We start from the raw sequence: 20,411 nt of genomic DNA on the forward strand, positions 1-20,411 counted from the left end.
GGACCAGACAGGCCTGTGGACCAGACTACAAAACCACTTGCAGCCAATGCAGAACTCCCGGCAGCTGGCTTGACTTGATAAACCTACTTGTCTCCGTACGTCAGATTCTCCTTCCATCTGGTGAGTCATAGAAATTATTAATTATAGTAACTTTGCTTGTCCTTTGTACACACTTACATATGGGATTTATGTACAGGATACAGGTGTGTGCTTTCGAGGTGCTCCCATCGCCAGTATGTTCGCAACATGGGGGCACACTATGCAGGGCATGGCAGGGTTTAGTGCGGAAACGCAGCTGTTCAGTCTGTGGGGTATGCTGCGTCTATGCGTTAAACCACTCAATCATACCCTATAATTTTACAGGGACAAGCCTATTTCAATCGATAATGTAAATTAATATATATACCAATAAAGCATGAGCAGTATGCAGGGGCTTAGCTGTGGGTCCATGGCTGTGGTAGTTACAGACGGAATTCCTGCCTTTTATGGGCCTTTTTATGACTTTTAACCCCGGGGTTTGATGACCCGCATAGTCGCAGCCTACCCCGTCACAGCAACACAGACAGCTGCGTTTGGCTGCACAACTGTAGCTTGAGGTTTTGCTTGTGTGTACACAGGTCCAGTAGGCATAATTTGTGATGATTTTTTCCTATTATTGTCATAAAAAATAATTATGAATATTAATAAATTATTAATATGAATGTTACAGAATATTAAAACATTGTTCCGCACAATGTCGTCTACTTTGTGTAAATGCTGTCTGGAAACTCCATGTTGTGATAATTATGATTATTAGGGGCCTAATAAATTATGATTATGATTAATAAAGTCATATTTTACACATTGTAATGTGCTTATATGAACAACCCTCTGGAAACCCTTATATAGTTTCACAATCTATGCCAAAATATACAAGTGACACCATTGCCCAGGTTCAGTCTACGGCGAGAGTTACCGTTGCCCAGGTTCAGTCTACGGCGAGAGTTACTACACAGTGTATACACTGTGTAGTAACTCTCGCCGTAGACTGAACCTGGGCAATGGTAACTCTCGCCGTAGACTGAACCTGGGCAATGGTGTCACTTGTATATTTGGCATAGATTGTGAAACTATATAAGGGTTTCCAGAGGGTTGTTCATATAAGCACATTACAATGTGTAAAATATGACTTTATTAATCATAATCATAATTTATTAATAATCATAATTATCACAACAATGGAGTTTCCAGACAGCATTTACACAAAGTAGACGACATTGTGTGTAAAAAAGTTTAAATATTCTGTAACATTCATATTAATAATTTATTAATATTCATAATTATTTTTTATGATAATAATAGGAAAAAATCATCACAAATTATGCCTACTGGACCTGTCTCTCTTCTCTCTCTCTCTCTCTCTCTCTCTCTCTCTCTCTCTGTTCACTTTTACTTTCTTTGACTCGAAATTGCTCCAACCTGTTCGTTAACTGGTTAAGAACAGACGTTGTTTTTGCTATGTTATATCTCAGTACCATCTGAAGACGGTGTAACATCATCCAGCATCGATGATTACCAGACCGTGACACTCTCGCCAACATTGAAAACCAGCTTCCTTGCTGTACAATAGATAAACATCCATATGCATAATGTAGGCCTAAATGTCCTTTATACAACATCACGGGACGTCGACCGTGAAACAACATTTCATACAATACTGACTGGGCCCTGTTGTGTACCCTCAGTCAGTCCCTCCATGTCGCTGTGGATGGACTGTGGTGTACCACTGGCAATGTGCGGTTGCTGCGGTGAATGTGACCCGGCCGGGATGACCCACAACGATAGCCCAGTGCCGTTAAAATTGATTTACTTGCCTTAACCTATTTTCCCCAGCCTATTGTATATCTGTTTAAGTACCACTATGATAATCAACTGTTGTTAACAAAAGACCAGTCTATCTGCCCTTGGTAACCGTATCACAGGCGTTCTGTTAAGCGGGTAATTTTGTAAAAGTGTAGTTTCTGCTACTTTCCGACGTTCTGTTCCGTAGCCTTATCACTTATTAAGGCTACGGAACAGAACGCGGGAACGTAGCATAGACTACACTTTTACAAACTACCCATACAACAGAACGCCTGTGCACGTGAACCGTATAGAGTATGATGTGTGAAAAGAATGTCTTTGTATAGCCATGTTTCACATCCGGGTATGCTGGGAAGATGCATCATGGGTTTAGGATGGGATTTCGTTCAAACGAACATGTCAGTTCATAAGGAATGTGAATTAGCTGACAACTTGAAAACGGTAAGATATTGAAAAACAGAAAGAAGCTAATATCACAATGCTTTGACCTCGTTTAGTTTACAGGTCGACTTTGGAGATCGTGTAGAATTGTTGGTTTCGAAACGATATCAGAATTTTTTTACGCTAAGAATAAATGACGTTTAGGCCAATAATAGTTTCCTCTCAGAAAGCACTCGTACAATAATTTTTGAATTAAAGCTTCACACTCTGAGAATTGTTGGTATACAGATTTATAAATTTTAATAATGATCGCAACTATTTTTGCATAACAATGGTTTGTAAAAAAGTAAACTTTATAAAAGCATGGTAGTTCCTGACTATTCAGCTTACGTCTGTAGGAGTCCATATCCGTGAAAACAGAATATTTAAAGCTTTTTTTCTGCTGTAGGAATTTTTTTGATGATGGATCAACTATATCCTCTCTGTGTAGTGCCACAAAAATAGTATCAATCTTAATCATACGACTTCTCGTGACAACTAAATGTTCCGTTGGTTTGCTCTTTTTTTGCAGGCTACTTTTCGACAACCATCGACTTCAGAATGTCTTTGTCAAAGGCCAATCCTGAGATTGCATATGAAGTATTAACAGAGGATCACTTCGAAGAAGCTGCCCACATTTTGACGAGTACGTTTATTGGTGGAGAACCACTACGTTTGGCTGTAAAGATGCCATACGAAGCAGAACTTGCATATAATCAAATTATGTGTCGTGAGTGTGCACAGGATGGGGTGTCCGTTGTTGCTATCGACAAAAATTTGAATAAAGTTATCGGAGTCACGGTGGGAAAAATCGTGAACGGAACTGACCCAAACGCGATGTTAGATGAGATCAGTCTGATGCCTGACGCACTCAAACCTTATTACGAACGGTTTGGCCCTTTGTTTGGAAAACTTGAACAATGCTACTTCCAGAATCCCAACTTTCTAAATAATCCCGACTGCAAAATTTTGAAGAGTTACAAAATAAGTGTCCATCCTGATTATGAAGGTCGTGGTATCGGTACAAAAATTGCCGACGTGCGACGAGAGCTGGCCGAGAAAAAGGTTGTAAAATTTATCTGCCTCGTTGCTACTGCTCTAAGAAGTCAGATTCTGTACAAGAAGCTGGGTTATGAGGACATCGGTGAAATTTTCTACAAAGACTATACGTACAACGATGAGAAACCGTTTGCTGGAATTACTAGCCCTCCCTCTGCAAAAGCTATGGCACTGCAGCTGTTTTATTAAAGCATATCACATAGACTTGGTCCAAGTCTGTGGGCATATAAATATTAAATCAGAATAAATTGAAGGAATTCAACGATATATGAGCAGTAGACTCCAGGATAGACTTGTCCCGTAGAAGAGTACAGAAATCGATGTCTGAATTTTTTTGGCGATAGAGGGAGTTCGATTGTAATATCACCTCGATACAACGAACTGTAGTATACTTATATCAACCTCTTCAGTGAAGAAATTCGTGAGCGTAGTTTTCAAGATTGATGACCTCTTCAGTTATTTGCATGTGACAGCGACCTCTCTATCAAGTCGATGAAATCGAGCAAGCAACACTTTAATTGAGTTAAACTGTTCATACAACGAAATTATACAATTTATAAATAGTTTACAGTGAAGGTATATTAACTATATTCTCTTTTGATGAAAACATGGTGTTCGTCTTAGTATTATGCATGGTAAGAGTTATTATTTCAGGCGTTTACCATTTCGAACGGAACAGTTAGAACTCCATGAAGCTAAGTATTGTGTTTTTTTCTTGTTAAATGTTTACGTCATCTTAAGTATCAGTGTAGTCGTAACACGATCGGAACTAATTTAGGGGATATTAATATTTTTGGAATGTTTGTTTAATCAGCAATTTTGAGCTTATCTACTTTTTATGCAATTCATTTGTTGTTTTTATCGGTAATTGTAATATTGTAACTTTCAGCTATGGAGCACCTGACACTTTTGATAAACGTTAAAAGATCCTATTTTCCCAAATTAGTTCACTTTTCTTCTGATACTCCTGTCGATCGTTTAACGAGTGTGCAACCGCTTATATTTAACAATGAAACAGGAAATTTTGTTTTAATTCACCACAGAGGCGAATTATTACATAACTGAATGAAACACTAGTTTTTACTATGAATAAGTGATGAAAGATTTTTTTGTAGTCACGACGTGTATAATGATTTTATGTGTTCATCGTTTTTGAGAAACCTATGTCATGGAAACTGTTGTACATGAGTTATTTATTTGTTTGTTTTTGAAGAGGTACTTTTGATTTATTAATTTGAATGGTGTTATGGTATAGGAAACAGATGAATATAACAATGCTGACTTTAACGGTTAACTGTTTTTGTGTTTTACGTGGTGATCGAACTCGGCATTGATGATTGCCAATGACAATGATATTGTAATAGCGGCCACGACAGTCACGTTCCTGTACCACTGATCATGTGATGTTTTGAAACACCTGCCATGAAATCGTTATCCATGCTTCGTGCCCGTATGTAATATGCAGCACACGGAGATCATAGTATCACTTCTGCCATTTTTAGTAACATATTACAAATGGATAAATAGAACGAGTTACGCAGGTGTGCTGGAGACACAATATGCAGATATAGATACTTGTTAACAAGCCACTGACTTCCGTTGGAAGCCCAGTTAGTCGTGTGTTGGACCAGGTCATAGAAGAAAAGTGCCCTTTTCCCATGCACTCTAATCACGTAGTCCTGATTAGACTGATACCGAATAGTGAAGCTGTCGTATCTGCATCTTCTTCAGCCTATGAGTAAACATCATCATTATTAACAATAACAACTTACGTACTGATCCCTACCTTGTAACATCAGAGATACCATTCGCAACATCAAGGAGCAGTCAATTATTTTCAAGCTGGTTACTTTGATACCGGCTGGTAAAATGCCCAGTTTGTTTTTCCTTTGGCTGTTCCTTGAATGGCTCTCCGTCCTTGCCTAGTTTCAATATGTCTACATGTTTTGGTTTCTGTGTCTTATTGATTGTCTGTTTTCTTTTCGGTCTTAAGTCGTTTTTATCTCCCGACACCCAGGGCTTTTTATCTGCCGCTTTTCCCGATACTGTAAGTTTGTACTGTATTCTTATACCGTACCGTATCTTACCGTACGGCACATTTAGTCTATCAGTCATTCATTATGATAATACAATTTCTATCAGCATACATATTCTATCAATATTGTGCCATACAGTAGCGTACCGTATCATTGTCCGTATCACACATATCATTTCCATTTTGGACGCATACTGTCAAGTTTTGTACAAACTTTTTATGCCAACGGCCTCAGGAAATATCGACGTATTTCTGGTAACGCACATCTCCTCGGGTAATGGCAGGCGAAAATAGTCCTTATGGCAGGTAGGATGAATACATCATCTATGATTTTACAGACGGAATGTAGTTGGATTAATATATATGCTGACAGAAATTTCAAGGGTGATATGTACGATATCAAATGACCGCGCGAAGCAATAGGCATATGGTGTGGTGAACGCTTATATGGTGGCCTGTTTTTTACCAAATTAAAAAAAACCACAAAAAACTGTGATTGTATAATTTCTACGAGTTTAGCAACCACCTCATTTTACATGAACGCACTTCGCCGATGATTCAAGCAATAAAAAAACCAATTCTATGGAAACATTGATGAAAAAATGCTAGCCATAAAATGAATTTCCATAAGCTTAGCCCCACGCCCAATATCAAAAGAACCGACCCTAATACCGACGAGCTGCTGTGCCTGTGACCCTTTTGTGAATTGTGTGCTTGACAGCATTGTTTACGGGTCATGTTCTTTGGTACTAAAGTTCAGTTGTACGCTCGTCTCAGATGACCCAACAACTGCATGTAAGGCTTACACCTGGTAAGTCGTAGCAGAGGTGATTCTTAATATATTTGAGTTTAATCTGTCATCTTACAAACTCGCCTGCCTGAATTTGTCCACATGGTGATTGTAACATCTGTTGTGTGTTCAGTTTACTCGTTTGAACTAAAATAGCCTATACATTGGTGGTGGGACTGTGTATACAAGCAGTTATAAGACCTTTTCAAGGTCATTGCAAAAATTCCACCGTTGCCTTATCACTAGCCCTACAACCTATTTTCAATCAAGTCCTTGACAAGGAAACGGTCGTGAATTGAAGGTAGGCCTAAATTTGATGAAAGTATAAATGACCTTAGGACTGATGTAGGAACTAAGTAAGATCACAGACAAATAGTATAGACAGATGGAAACGCGGCATGCCTTTTTATTCCATGGTCGTCTCCGTAGACTATTGGCTTTTCATATTAAAATGAGCTTCAAAGGTGTTAAACTTTTTGGAGGTTCTGTTTGTGGTTGATAATTGCACGAGATTATGCGAAAAATACGACGAGATGGCATCGTACTTCCGGTCGCGTAGCAACCATAGTTACTTTGTGAGCTCCACAGTAAGTGAGACTACCCACAATTCCCCTTGATTTGTGTGCTCAGACATTATTTGCTAAAGGCTTCTTCAATTTTATCATTTTCTGAACAATTTGAAACTTAAAATTTAATTTTGGAATTATTGGTTAAAACTATGGTCCAAAATTATTGATTATGTTTAAAATTTAGGTGTAAATTGAATAAGAATTCCACGTTTGAAGGTGCTAAAAATTGTACACTTGTCAAGGTAAAGTTATCAGCAACTAAGATGGTCTCATCATACCACCTGTCAGACATGCAAATTTCCTTTGTTACAAACATTCAAAAAAATCAATACCCTTTCTTTTGCCAACACAGATGCAACTTATTCCCTTAGTTTCCTTCAAAATATTGCATATGGCTGTCAGAAAACTATGTTGACAAAATCACAAAATTGCTATCTCCTCCGCGGAAAAGGGGTTGATCTTCTCATTATTCACAGTGAGAAATTAGAGAACTATGATTATCAAAACTATGGTCCCAGAATTAAGAAATATGGACCAAGCTGTTCTGTGTACAGAAGAAATTTGCTTCAGTTCAGTGAGTGATCTCCGTGTGTACGGATCATGGAGAATTGTGGGTAGCCTCACTTACTGTAAGCTTTCAGGCCAGAAACACTGCTTCACGCCAATCAAAACATAACACGCCAGCAGTTATATAAACATATCCTTCCTTGACGCAAGTGTAAAAGACGGTATGACTGACCGTAAACTATTGAGTAAAACCAGACACTATCGATAAAAGACTTTCAAATTTGGTTCAAACCAACTCATTTTATATTCATAAAAATATGAGAGGAATTTTTAAAACGGTAAAACACACCACAACAACACAAACTTTGCCGAACATACTTTCGCTTAACAGTCGGCGAAAATCCGAAAATTACCGAAGGATGCATGGTCGGCACTCTTCGGAAAAGAGAGGCGAGAGCAACCTGAGGCGAGGCGAACATGGATGGGTTACGTAACCGCTTCACGCCTTAAAGGTATACTGTCACCTGTTCTAATTTTGCCACAGTTACCATGGAAAGAGAAAATCTAACCAATCACAGATTTTAAGCGGGTGGCCGTTTTTTAAAAACAGCGCCCTCACATGGGCATTTTGAATACCAAGGAACGCCCCTTTGACCATATATGGGCATATGTAGATTACAGGTGATCGTATACCTTTAAACAATACCCGTTGCGACTCTGTTTATGTTTCTCTGTGGTAAGCTGCAGTACAGAAGCTCTCGGTTTTGCCTGGGTATTTTGGTCGAACGGCAAAACCATAAATTATCGTGCGCATTCTCGCGAGCCAGAGCAATAATTTCCGCTCCGCTTGACGGGTAGTGCTGAGCTGTTGTTGTAAAGAGGCGCGTGGTTTACGACGATGTTGACAAGCAAAAATTGTCATTCTGTTCCCTGCCCGCTGAGATTCAAAAACGACACTCCGCTCGCCCGCCCGGAAATCGCTTGCTTTCGAAAAATCTTTGTAGGAACACGTTTGTCGGCTGCCCGTGACTGTTCACTTGATGTAAACAACCATATAAACATCAATTTCTGACACGACCCGTTGCAAGCTGATCCAACAATACAGTCACCTTGTCTTTGTACCGATAGTGGACAGCACGCCTGTTATCGGCTATAAAACAGTCCATTCTTCAATTTTACAATCATGTAAAAAGAAATAAGAACACATTGAATTGCGGTGTGATGCAGCCGAATAGTGCATATTATTCCTAGTCGACGGATGACCTTCACAAAACATCATTCTCTCTGCCCTACGTAACCGTATAGAGAATGATGTGTGTAAAGTATGTCTTTGTATATAGCCATGCTTTACATGGTATGCTGGGAAGATGCATCATGGGTTTAGGATGGGATTTCATTCAAATGAACATGTCAGTTCACAACTAATGTGCATCAGCTGACAACTTGAAAACGGTAAGATATTTAAAAACTGAACGAAGCTAATATCACATTGCTTTGGCCTCGTTTGGTTTAAAGGTCGACTTTTGGAGATCGTGTAGAGAATTTTCAAAACTACAGCTAAAATGTTTAACTTGTTAAGAACAAACGACGTTTAGGCCAATAAAATTTTCCCCAGAAAGTATACTTGTACAACAACTTTTGAATTGAACCTTCACAGTCTGAGAACTGTTGGCATACAGATTTGTTCAACGATGGATTGAGGGAGTCTATATATCACAGCTATAAGAATGGTGTGTAAAAGGTAAAAGCAAAATTCATAAGGGGAACACCATTTGATTTCTGGGGGGTATGTGGAGGATTTTGAGAAAAAAAAATTGTCGCCAGGTGAGATAGAAGAAAAAAAAATTGATCCTGTCATGGCCTGAGAAAAAAAGAATTGTCATAACAGACAGAAGGGAAAAAAAATTGTCACAATGCACCAGAAATTAGCAAAATTTGGAAACCCTATTCTCATGTATTCTTCGCCGGCGCGCCGCCATAGGCGGCGCAAATGTTTTTACCACAAGCAATTCTTATGTTTTTTTCCCAGCACTTATGATATAATCATGCACTACATAGGTCTACTTTACACCTCAGTGCACTCAATGTTTTCCTTCCCTTTTCTGACCCAAGAAATCATATTTCAGGATTTCTGTTGCAATATCTCAATGGCATAGGTGCTATCTAAAGGGGACTTATTGACTTCTGTAAATTGTGAAAATTGTAAAACACAAGACAGGAGTCAATAAACTAGTGTTAAAATCAATATATTATTCTCTCAATATAAATATTTTAGGAAGATGTACATGTTGACAATGAAAAATTGAGGAACAACAAATATAATGAAATACAAGGGAGGGGGTCACTAAAAAAATTGAAAACTTTAGGGGGGCGTTACTCAAAATGTGGAGAGGAAGAAGGGGGGCGGGGTTACTCATTTTTTTTTTTTTTGCGAAATAAATTGAAACACATCTCAGATTGCACCATTGCACACATCCATTTCTCAAAATTTTCAATGCGAGAGGGGGGCATCCCCTCTCATGCTCTCCCCCCCCTTGGGTCTTCTAACAGTTTTACTGGTAAAAGACAAATTTAAAATACCTATCGGATTGCACTACACTGCACCGTGGCGCACATCAATTTCTCAAAATTTTCACAGGATCTAGGACAAAACTGAACTGTTGTGAATTCATCCTTTATTATCACAGAAACATGTTTTCATTTACCTCAGTTCAATGACCATTTTGACAGTTAAACATACCATATTCATGCTTTTCATTAGAAGCTGGCAGCTGGAGAAATGACACAAGAAGGTCACAGATTTTCCGTTCCTGTATATTTATTTATCTTCAGTCTCTGGCAAACAGAACTGTTTTTCACAAATTGTATTGTCATTGTTTGGTTGTTGCATATTGTGTCACAAACACTGATCATGCATAAAATGTAAGAAAATATTGCAGTGTTCAATGTCATTTTCAAACAGTTTTACCGAGTGCAAAATAACCTGAAACTCCTCTCAGATTGCACCATTAAACACATCAATTTCCCAAAATTTCCAATACGAGAGGGGGAAACCCCCTCTTGTGCTCTCCCCATTGGGGTGTTCTAAGAGTTTCACTTAGTAAAAAAATTAAAAAACACCTCTCAGATTGCACCAGACTGCACCATTGCACACATCAATATCTTAAAAATTTCCATGCAAGATAGGGGAAAGCCCCGTTGACACTTTCCCCCCAAGCCTCTCGCGTGTTCTCCCCCTGTACTTTCAAATTCTGCCCGGTCAGATATCCTAGTGAAAACCCTGTCATAATACCCATCCAAATTAAACAATATACTATATGGTTAGATACTGCGTGAGCTTTTATATCTTTATTTTATTGTGACTTGCAATTTCATTTTGATGGGTTCACCTTTTTTGAACCATCATGAGATAACTGATGATAGTCTAGCAGAGTACATCAGGATTTCAAAGGTCTTTACTGTTGCTGTATTTTGTAAATTTTACAAGTACATGTATTTGTATTGAACTTTTCTAAGTGGGGGGGGGGGATCAGTCAAAATTTCAGAGTTAGAGAGGGGAGTTACTCAAATTCATCATGGTTGACGGGAGGGGGGTGTCACTCGAAATTTCTGAGTTTCAGGCCGTAAATAATGACGGCTCCCTTATATACAACGCATCACAAACTTGATGACAAAGAAAAAAAAATTGCATTGCTACTCCATTTGAAAAAAAAAATTGATGCAGCTCTGACAGTAGAAAAAAAAATTGCTGTCACTGTGATAGGAAAAAAAATTTGCTCCCATACCCATTTCCTCCATACCCCCCCCCCCAAAAAAAATCAAATGGTTCTCCCCTAAAAGTATGGTAGCTCCTGGCCATTCAACTTACGTCTGCAGGAGTCAATATTATCCCATGAAGACAGAATATTCAAATCTTTTTCTTGCTGCAGGAATTTCTTGATGATGAGTTGACTGTATCTTCTCTGTCGGGTACCACGAAAATTGCCAATGGTATCGAATAATATCAATCTTAATCATACGATTTTTCATGATAACTAAATGTTCCGTGGGTTTGCTGTTTTATTTGCAGGCTATTTCTTTTCGACAACCATCGACTTCAGAATGTCTTTACCAAAGGCAAATCCTGAGATTACATATGAAGTATTAACAGAGGATCACTTCGAAGAAGCTGCCCACATTTTGACAAGTACGTTCGTTAATGGAAATCCAGTAAGTTTGGTTTTAAAGCTGCCATACGAAGCAGAACTTACATACAATCGGTTATTGTGTCGAAATTATGCAAAGGATGGAGTATCGGTTGTTGCTATCGACAAGGAATTGAATAAAGTCATCGGTGCCGCTGTGGGAACCATTGTGAAGGGAACTGACCCAAACGCGATGTTAGATGAGTTCAGTCTGATGCCTGACGAAGTGAAACCTTACTACAAACCGGTTGGTCCTTTATTTGGAAAACTTGAGCGATGCATTTTCGAGAGTTCCAAATTTCTAAATAATCCCGACTGCAAAATTTTGAAGAGTTACAAAATAAGTGTCCATCCTGATTATGAAGGTCGTGGTATCGGTACGAAACTTGCTGACTTGCGACGAGAGCTTGGTGAGAAGAAAGATGTCAAATTTATCTCCGTATTTACTACTGCTCTAGGTAGTCAGATTCTGTACAAGAAGCTGGGTTATGAGGACATCGGTGAAATTTTCTACAAAGACTACACGTACAACGATGAGAAACCGTTTGCTGGAATTACTTGCCCTCCCTCTGCAAAAGCTATGGTTCTGCAGTTATATTAAACGTACATCTTAATGACGAGCAAATGATCAACGAAAGACACCACTGGAAAAGGCTTTACACATCGAGTTATAATTTTTGGGGGGTATGTTGTTAAATTGCTGGTTTTTAACAAAGAGATACAAAGAAGCATTCGGCATACAAATAATTTCAATGAACAGTGTAATTGCTGTCGGAAGCGTATTGTGTCCAAATTTTCGGGGGATACACACTTTTTAGCTTGATTTTCACCGCCACCACTTACATGCAGTTCCCTTCTGTCCCCAAACTATTTGGAAGTTGATAAGTTCTTGCTCAGTCTGACATTGACGGGCCTGAGTTCCCACAAACGAAGTTCTGGGAGACTAAGGGCTTGGGCTCCTGACCTTCAGTACATCCATCTATCCTTGGGTATATAAACATACACACTGAACCAGTTTTATCCAAACTTGGTACAAGGTCGATGCACAATGACCTATACATGTATGTCAATATATTTTGTTATACGATCAAATAAGGTCGCTATTTAATCATTTTGTTATGCGTTTTTACAAGTCCACAGCATTACTCAAATATGTCTGAATAAAATCCATTTAAAGATGGCACAATGGTATTGTATGATGACAGCGGGTAATAAACATATCATATCCCATGATATTCCTGTGTAACCCACTGCAATGGTTTTTAATATATATATATATATATATATATATATATATATATATATATATATATATATATATATATATATATATATATATATATATTGTCAGCAGCCGAAATCATTATTTTAACTGATGTATTAAATTGATAATGATAATGATTCATTTCACCAGAAAAAATGTGTTAACATTACTGGTGGGGACCAGGGAAGTAGTTTTAGTGGAACTAATCAAGTCCCTGGCCCTGAATTCATACAAATTATGATATCAAAGTAATATAGTTTGCCATCTTTTTCAAGAAGTATATTTTAAATTTCAACAGCGAGGTGACATTACATAAAAAACCAAAAAGTACAGAGATTCACTGTTCTGAGTTCAAAAGAAAATTTTTAAGTAAAGTTTTAAATAAATTTCTTGTTTGTACAGATTTTATCGTCATTGGAATTCCGTTCCAATGCTTAGCAATGAAATAATATATATTATTTTGAGTTAATCTTAAATTTACCTTTGGAATAACAAAATTGTCGCCAGTAGCTAAGCGTGTTTCACATGTATGTGAAATTGATGAAGCATAACGATCTACTGAATGCCCATAATGAACAGTTTTTAAACAGGTCTGAAACTTACAAAGTTTATAAACATTGACAATGCCAAGTTGCTGAAACAATGGAGTACTGTGTGTAATGTGACTAGAAAAAGTTATCAGTCTGACCACTCTCTTTTGTAATCTACAAATACTGTCTAAATAGGTCTTATACGCATTCCCCATAGTTCAATGCAATACATTATATGAGGGAGAATAAGACAATTGTACAATAACAAAAATTGATTTTTGAAGATAATGACGTAAATATGAAAAAAGACCTACTTTTTGACTAACGTTTTTGATAATTGTTTCAATGTGATATTTCCATGTTAAAGAAGAATCATGAGTAACCCCAAGATAAATAGCAGGAAAAAACATTTGAATTACCAAATCACCAACAAATAAAGCACCCTGAGGGTTAAACTTTCTGCGAGCAGTTTTAAAGATAATGTAGTTTGTTTTGTCAACATTAACAGTGAGCTTAATTGTTGGACTTGCACCAGGTATGTACTTTTGTTAGCTCTGTATTTAAAATATCCAGATCAATTCTATGTATGTTTTCTGAATAAAATAAATTGGTGTCATGAGCAAATAACCTGAATTGAAATATTTCATATGATTTGCTGATATCGTTGATATATATTAAAAAGAGAGAAGGGCCTAGAATAGATCCCTGTGGAACCCCGCAAGGGATTACTTGAGCTTTTGAAGTACAGTTATTTATATTAACATACTGTTGTCGGCCTTCAATGTAAGTCTTAAACTAGTTCAGAGTCGACCCTCTGATCCCATAATGACTTAGCTTTGATAACAAGATTGTGTGATTTATCGTGTCAAAAGCCTTTTTAAAATCAATAAAAATACCATAAGTAACATAACCATCGTCAATTTGCTTAGATATTTCAGCTATGAGGTCTGCTAATGCTAATTTTGTGCTATGCTTCTTACAAAAGCCGTACTGACTGTCGATTAGAACTTCACATTTTTCCAAAAATACACTGAGTTGTTTATGTACAACAGATTCTAAGATTTTACTAAAAACTGGCAATACAGAAATAGGCCTATAATTGCCAATTTTATATGCACAGCCCTTTTTAAAGACAGGGGTTACTCTCGCCATTTTCAACTTTTCCGGAAAATGCTTGGATAAATACTATATGTCATTTTTATGGTCAAAGCATCTGGAAATACTTTGAAACACGGATACAAAGGAGCGCCTTGTACTTACATGTAATATATGTCAGAGAATTAGGATTTATAAGATACTTTGATATTCGGGAGGACTGCGCCTCGGGGACAGATATTTGGACTCTCAAATTTTTACAATTCATTTCTGATCTACCACTTGTGGATTATTTTAAACCTTTTGGAGTAAGAAAATGCTCAATATCTTTTCAGGAAATCGAAAATTTATTTTTCCCCATAGAATACACACAGGAATGGCAGCCATTTCCAAGTACAAATATCGGTAAATGTAATTTGTTTCTCTTGTACCAAACTTTGCACGTGACCCCTGATTTTTATTCTTGATTTGGTAAGAGCATTATTGAAAATTTCATTGAGAAAAGTACGAGCAAAATATTAAAGTTTTAAGCCTTTTTATTTCGTGGCGCGTACTACCCTAAAAAATCGTGATGAAGAAAAAGGCTGAATATAAAAAAGTAATCCTGTTAATATGACGATATGCGAAAAAAAATAAAAATTCTTTCGAATAGAAGGGAAACTGATAACTAGTTCGCAAATAGTCACAAGATATTCAGTGATAAACATATGCAACGGCTGGTTCGGGTGAACGAATACGGCATCTCCTTTCGTTGAGTTGTCGAAAACGTCGCCCCTGTGACGTCAATGATTAAGAAGTACATGTATGTCCTGGTAAATAGTGGCCAGAAAGAAATTGAGTGGTCAACGGTCACTTTTACATTACGGTGAGCAAAATTACAGTCTTCAAATGGCGGTAAAATTATTAGTTTTACCAATTTGAAAAAACAATAGGTTGGCGATATACAGTCGGCGCTGCTTTTTTTTCCTACTTTCCGATATTCATAAATATATTGAAATCTGAGTCAATGGTATTTTCTAATTTGACATTTAGGAAACAAATGGATTTGTTTGAAAATATCAGAGTCACTCTACACATAACCCTTTAGTGTTAGCATACTGCAAACGATAGTGGTTAGTTTGGTAAACCTCAAGCACTTTATTGTGAATTCAATAATATCAAAAGTCAATACTGTTGTTTTTCCTTTTATTTTCATCATTCACGCACTCAAAACAGTATTTCTGGTCAAATTACATTAAGTACTCCTTTTTTTGTCTTTGAAACCAAAATATGTACAATATATATTTTCAGCAAATTTTCTTTCTCAGAATGCAGCTTAGGGCTTCTCAATCGGTTAACATTTTTCAAAATTTCCATTTGCCAGAGGACGTCCCGTGCATGCAACCTCCTCAAAGAAGGACATTTGTTTTTGTCTGCCTTTAAAACAGATTATCTTTCATCAGTTTTCTTTCTTATGTCGCACTTGAGGTATCAAAATAGTTTACAATTTTTAAAACTTGTATTATAATGACAGAGAGGGACGAGCCTTTCATAGTCTATAGTATATTTATCTACCCGGAAAAAATTTCTGCAAACCGATATGAATACTTTATGGAAATACGTAAACGTTATTCAAGGGAAGTGATTTGCCCATATTTGGATATTCTCTTTTTGATTGGTATTCAAAAAAGTTGACCTGAAAGTGCCACTGACAGTATTTTCCTTTCATTTAAATCTTTCTAAGGGGAAAATTATACTGTTAGTTCGCAGTGACTGTTCTCTATAAACCTCCGAAAACAAGCGGGTCATTAACTATGAATCTACTAAAATCTCATCCGACATTTAGAAAACTTCTTAGTTGTGAAAATTTCCGCCCGTGTTTCCGAAAATAAAAAATAGATTCTTTGAAAAAGCAGATGGAAACAGAAACCCGCCACAAAATGAATCTCCCAATCTCCCACGCCCAATGTCAAATGAATAATCCCTATTCACAACCGTACCTGGCCTATTTGATAGCACGGCCAATACTCCGAATCCAGGCGGTATTAGAGTGGTCTCACGTTAGTTTGAGATAAAGAACCGGCATATTTAAAGGAGGTTACATCTAGTAAGTCAAAGCAAGGATGATTGATTAAGAACATCACAGGTATCATGTTAATTTCAAATATCAAATTTATCGTTTGAATTGGTCAGCTTTCACTCATTGGCAGTCGTCTGACGCTCTTCTGGTGATTGCAGAAGTCGTTGTCTTTTAACTTGAACCTCAAATCGCGACAAACTGACGCAATAGTTTAACCTTTATAGGATCCTTCCGAACATCCCTACCGATTTACATTTTTATCAACAATTTATTTTTTAGATCAAGTCATTGACAAGGAAGCGGACGGATAGTTTTGGCAAATTTAATGCATGCATAGTTTATGATTACGCAATGAATTACACTCACCCACTGCTTGTCTGTCGTACGATTTAAAAGAGCACACTAACCCCGTTCTGAACAATACCCCGCTACTGGTCACTCGTACAAGGTTACTGTATAATCTGTTTTCATGGTGCTAAAATGACTACCCTCTGTGACACGAAACGACGACAATACACAAACTGTACGCATAGCGGTTACGATTCATCATTATTTCACGTCGACAGACCCACACACTACATGTAGACGGACTATAGTCTATTTCATTTGAAGACGGGAATACTACTCAAATATGAACAGCAGTAGTACTATAAGAAGTTATATTTGTTATTGGGGAAAAAAGACTTGAATTTGTTTAGGCTGTACTAGGGTTCGCTTCTGCCAAAATGTGACGGACCCGTAAACCTACTCTGTACAGGCAACCGACCAGTACTAGCCGATTTTAAGACATTTTTAACAGGGATGCTTTGCGTCCAAATGTTATATTTACAAGCATATTTGTAATAAAATTACATTTGGAGGGGAAATAATAGCTGATCGCAATGACCCTCTCTACTACAACTGGAACTTGAGGAGAATGCCCCTTAAGACATTAGCTTTTCCACTGCCAGGAAATCCCCCTTCCCCTCTGCGAACTAAACAACCCACCGCCCCCTCCCCACAACGAAAGTTTCATTGCCATCTCTCCTCCATATGCTTTTCCCCTACCAATTGGTAACTCCTTGAACATAATCTTGTCACATTCCCTTTGCCTTTGTCCCATCGCAATTTTCAAAATAGCAAGAGAATGGAGTTTCCCCGTCCGCTACAAATAAAAACTGCCCCCTGAAAATTCACTCTACGTTTCAGCTACCTTGGCACATCCCAAAAGTGATTAAAATTCAAACAGTGACCTTGTAGATCACGCGTATTCGTCGCTTAGGTCGCGAACTTCATGAAATGACGTTGTCTTCATTCGGTATTATTCAATAAGGAAGCTGTAATTATTTACAGCAGGGGGTCGAAGGAATTGAAGGGGGTCACTCAGTTAATTCAAACTACAAACAAAAACTCTAAAATTTTGCGTTAAGTTTGGATTAAGTGCACACTTTTGGCCAAATCAAAAGCTACTCGGGGCTACTCACAATTCATATGATTATTGAGGGTTATTCAAATATTTTCACACTCAACTGGGTGGGGAATACCTTCGTGGTGAAAAAACCGCCAATTGTAATTGAACTCAAAATATCACTTCATGCACTTCGGTTTACACAAAACGTGCCATCAATTTTACATCAAATTGATCGATCTAATGTTCATGTGTTGGAAACAGAAACTTATGTACAACATCGTGAGATACTGCCACGTTCGCTTCAAGCGGAACACAAAACCAACAGCTCAAGTTTTCGTCACATTTATATGTGCAATGTCACAATAAATACGTATACGGCCTAGCTAAATGTATTACACTTTATCACTCACTCTCTTTCAGATTTGGTAAAACTTCCCAAATGACATTATTGTTATTATTATTATTATTATTATTATTATTATTATTATTATTACAAGTTTAGGGGCTATAAGTATTATATAGAAATCTAATAACAGTTCATTGAGGCTGTGGGAATTCTGAAAAAGAGGTGTTGTTTATTTTAATTTTGTCAATAGGGGTGACTTCTAATTGTCGTACGTATATTCTCTCCGCCCAGTTAGGTGTTCCTTTTGACATCACTACCCTTATGAATATTCATATACTTGTAAAAACTGACAGTCGCTGTGTCTGACAGCATTCGAATGCAGGCCCATCGTGGCAGTCGTGGGCGTGCACAAAAAAGGCACAGCGACTGTGGAGAGTCTATGCCAGTGTAATGGCCTTGTAAACGTATCTTCAGCTTTGTGGCGAAAACCATAAACCCTCTTCCTATGCTGACGTTGTTGGTTTTATTTTGTTCATGTGCATTAAATGTAAGCAATAAATGAAGTTTTGGGATGGAAATAGAGCAAAGGCATGAGTTTCCGCGAGATCTGTGCTACAAATTTAACTTTACGCATGCGCACTCTTTTGCCAGTGTAGTCTGCCAATATGAGCATGCGCAATTGAGTGGACGTGCGCGTGAATGTGTAGTCTGTACACTACGTCTCGTGCTATAATCATGTCATTCAGCTTTGCACGTTGACAGAAACTGGAATTACTGCAGAGAATACTTTTCAGGACATCACATGTGAGTCTCTAAAGTAACAAGTAGGACGTTTAGGAAATCCTTTCAGAAAGTTCACGCCGCCTATGGCCATTTTGTGGAGTATAAGCTTACAGTTATACGTACCTGGAGCGTATACAGTATTTCTTCTGTACAGTGTACATATTGCCGGATAATATGCGGTGGAATTTTGCGTTTCACGTCGTTCAATCATTCAGATGGAAATGCCGCCCTTCTCCAAACTTTGAAAAAAACAGGGTGACAGATTTGGAATGCTAACTCTTGTATATCAAGAATGACGTAATTTAATGAGAAGACATTTGTATTCGAGCACGGCTACAGTTTTTGATTCGAGAACTCTCATCATGGACCGTGGTTGTATTCAACAATCGAGAGGGCTAGGGTGAGTCGAACTTTTTCCTATGTCCATGTAGCACTTGTGCAAAAATAAGCGAATCCACAGGCCTTTGGCGAATCAATAAATGCATTTTTCACCAAGCTGAAAGGTTGAAAGATCCTTCCGTTACTTTGGGACGAGGTAGATAAATGCAGTCAAACCCAGCTGGGCACGTAATGTGACTTTGTTCTGGAAATTACGAAGACGACGTAATGACCGTGTCACCACGAGTCGAAGACGAGTGGTGACACGGTCATTACGTCACGAGTATTTTCCGAGCTGAATGAAGAAAAATATTAGGGAATAATATACTTATCACATGCACAAGCCAATAATTCGTTATTTTTTGCAAAATAAAATACGTTTTCCATGACGATTCCGCGTTTAAACTTTTGAACTACTTTAGGAATAAATATCAGTACGCCGTGCACAAGTTGTCAATCATTTCCAGTCGTCCGTCGTGTGCATTTGCGCTCACGTTCGTTCGTGTGTGGAGCAAATGACAGCTCTCGGTCTACATGTAGGCTACCTTCCGCAAAGTTATACTCTATTTCAAAGATAGTATAGTCCTAGAAATTTATCACAGACGAAGATACGCTATTTTTTGGAAACAAATATCGACTGAATCTCGACGGCGCGAACACTGTAAACGTCGCGCCTGACTCTGTTTGCAATGCGTACGGAACCCACGGTATACGCGACCAGCTTCGAGTTCGTTGTTTCCGCAAATTATTCACGTAATTCCTTCGGAATATACAGGCGGTACACTCTTGTGTTTACATTGTTCGGATTAGTAATGTCGTAGTCTGTGAAAATATCGATTTCATTACATGACTTTTGATCGTGGGAGAAACATCGGCCACCATGTTGTTTGTTTACATATTTACGACCACACCGAAGATCGACAAAAAAAGGTCCGACGCACCAAAATTGATGACATAGACGCGGGTTGTCGTGACGTAGAACGACCAGAGAATAAATCCCGTATTTTTTGTTCTGAGACGCCAAACTTGGCTTGTGCATGTGATAACTAATCATATAGCATATTGTTTAATTTGGATGGGTATCATGACAGGGTTTTCCCTAGGATATCTGACTGGGCAGAATTTGAAAGTACAGGGGAGAACACGCAAGAGGCTGAGGG

At 37.9% G+C, this 20,411-nt stretch overlaps 2 protein-coding genes across 2 annotated transcripts; both read left to right on the forward strand.

The window, feature by feature from the left end:
• On the forward strand, positions 1-4,613 carry LOC139114616 (uncharacterized). The gene is made up of 2 exons (XM_070676435.1): positions 1-120; positions 2,795-4,613. The coding sequence occupies exon 2, from the start codon at positions 2,824-2,826 to the stop codon at positions 3,508-3,510; it is 687 nt and encodes a 228-aa protein (XP_070532536.1). The 5' UTR covers positions 1-120; positions 2,795-2,823; the 3' UTR covers positions 3,511-4,613.
• A 1,443-nt stretch (positions 4,614-6,056) lies between these two features.
• Positions 6,057-12,659, forward strand: LOC139115025 (uncharacterized). Its single transcript, XM_070676935.1, has 2 exons — positions 6,057-6,167; positions 11,292-12,659. The coding sequence occupies exons 1-2, from the start codon at positions 6,134-6,136 to the stop codon at positions 12,005-12,007; spliced, it is 750 nt and encodes a 249-aa protein (XP_070533036.1). The 5' UTR covers positions 6,057-6,133; the 3' UTR covers positions 12,008-12,659.
• The last annotated feature ends 7,752 nt before the right edge of the window (positions 12,660-20,411 follow it).

This window comes from Ptychodera flava, chromosome 16, assembly GCF_041260155.1.
Source record: "Ptychodera flava strain L36383 chromosome 16, AS_Pfla_20210202, whole genome shotgun sequence".
Classification (NCBI taxonomy): domain Eukaryota; kingdom Metazoa; phylum Hemichordata; class Enteropneusta; family Ptychoderidae; genus Ptychodera; species Ptychodera flava.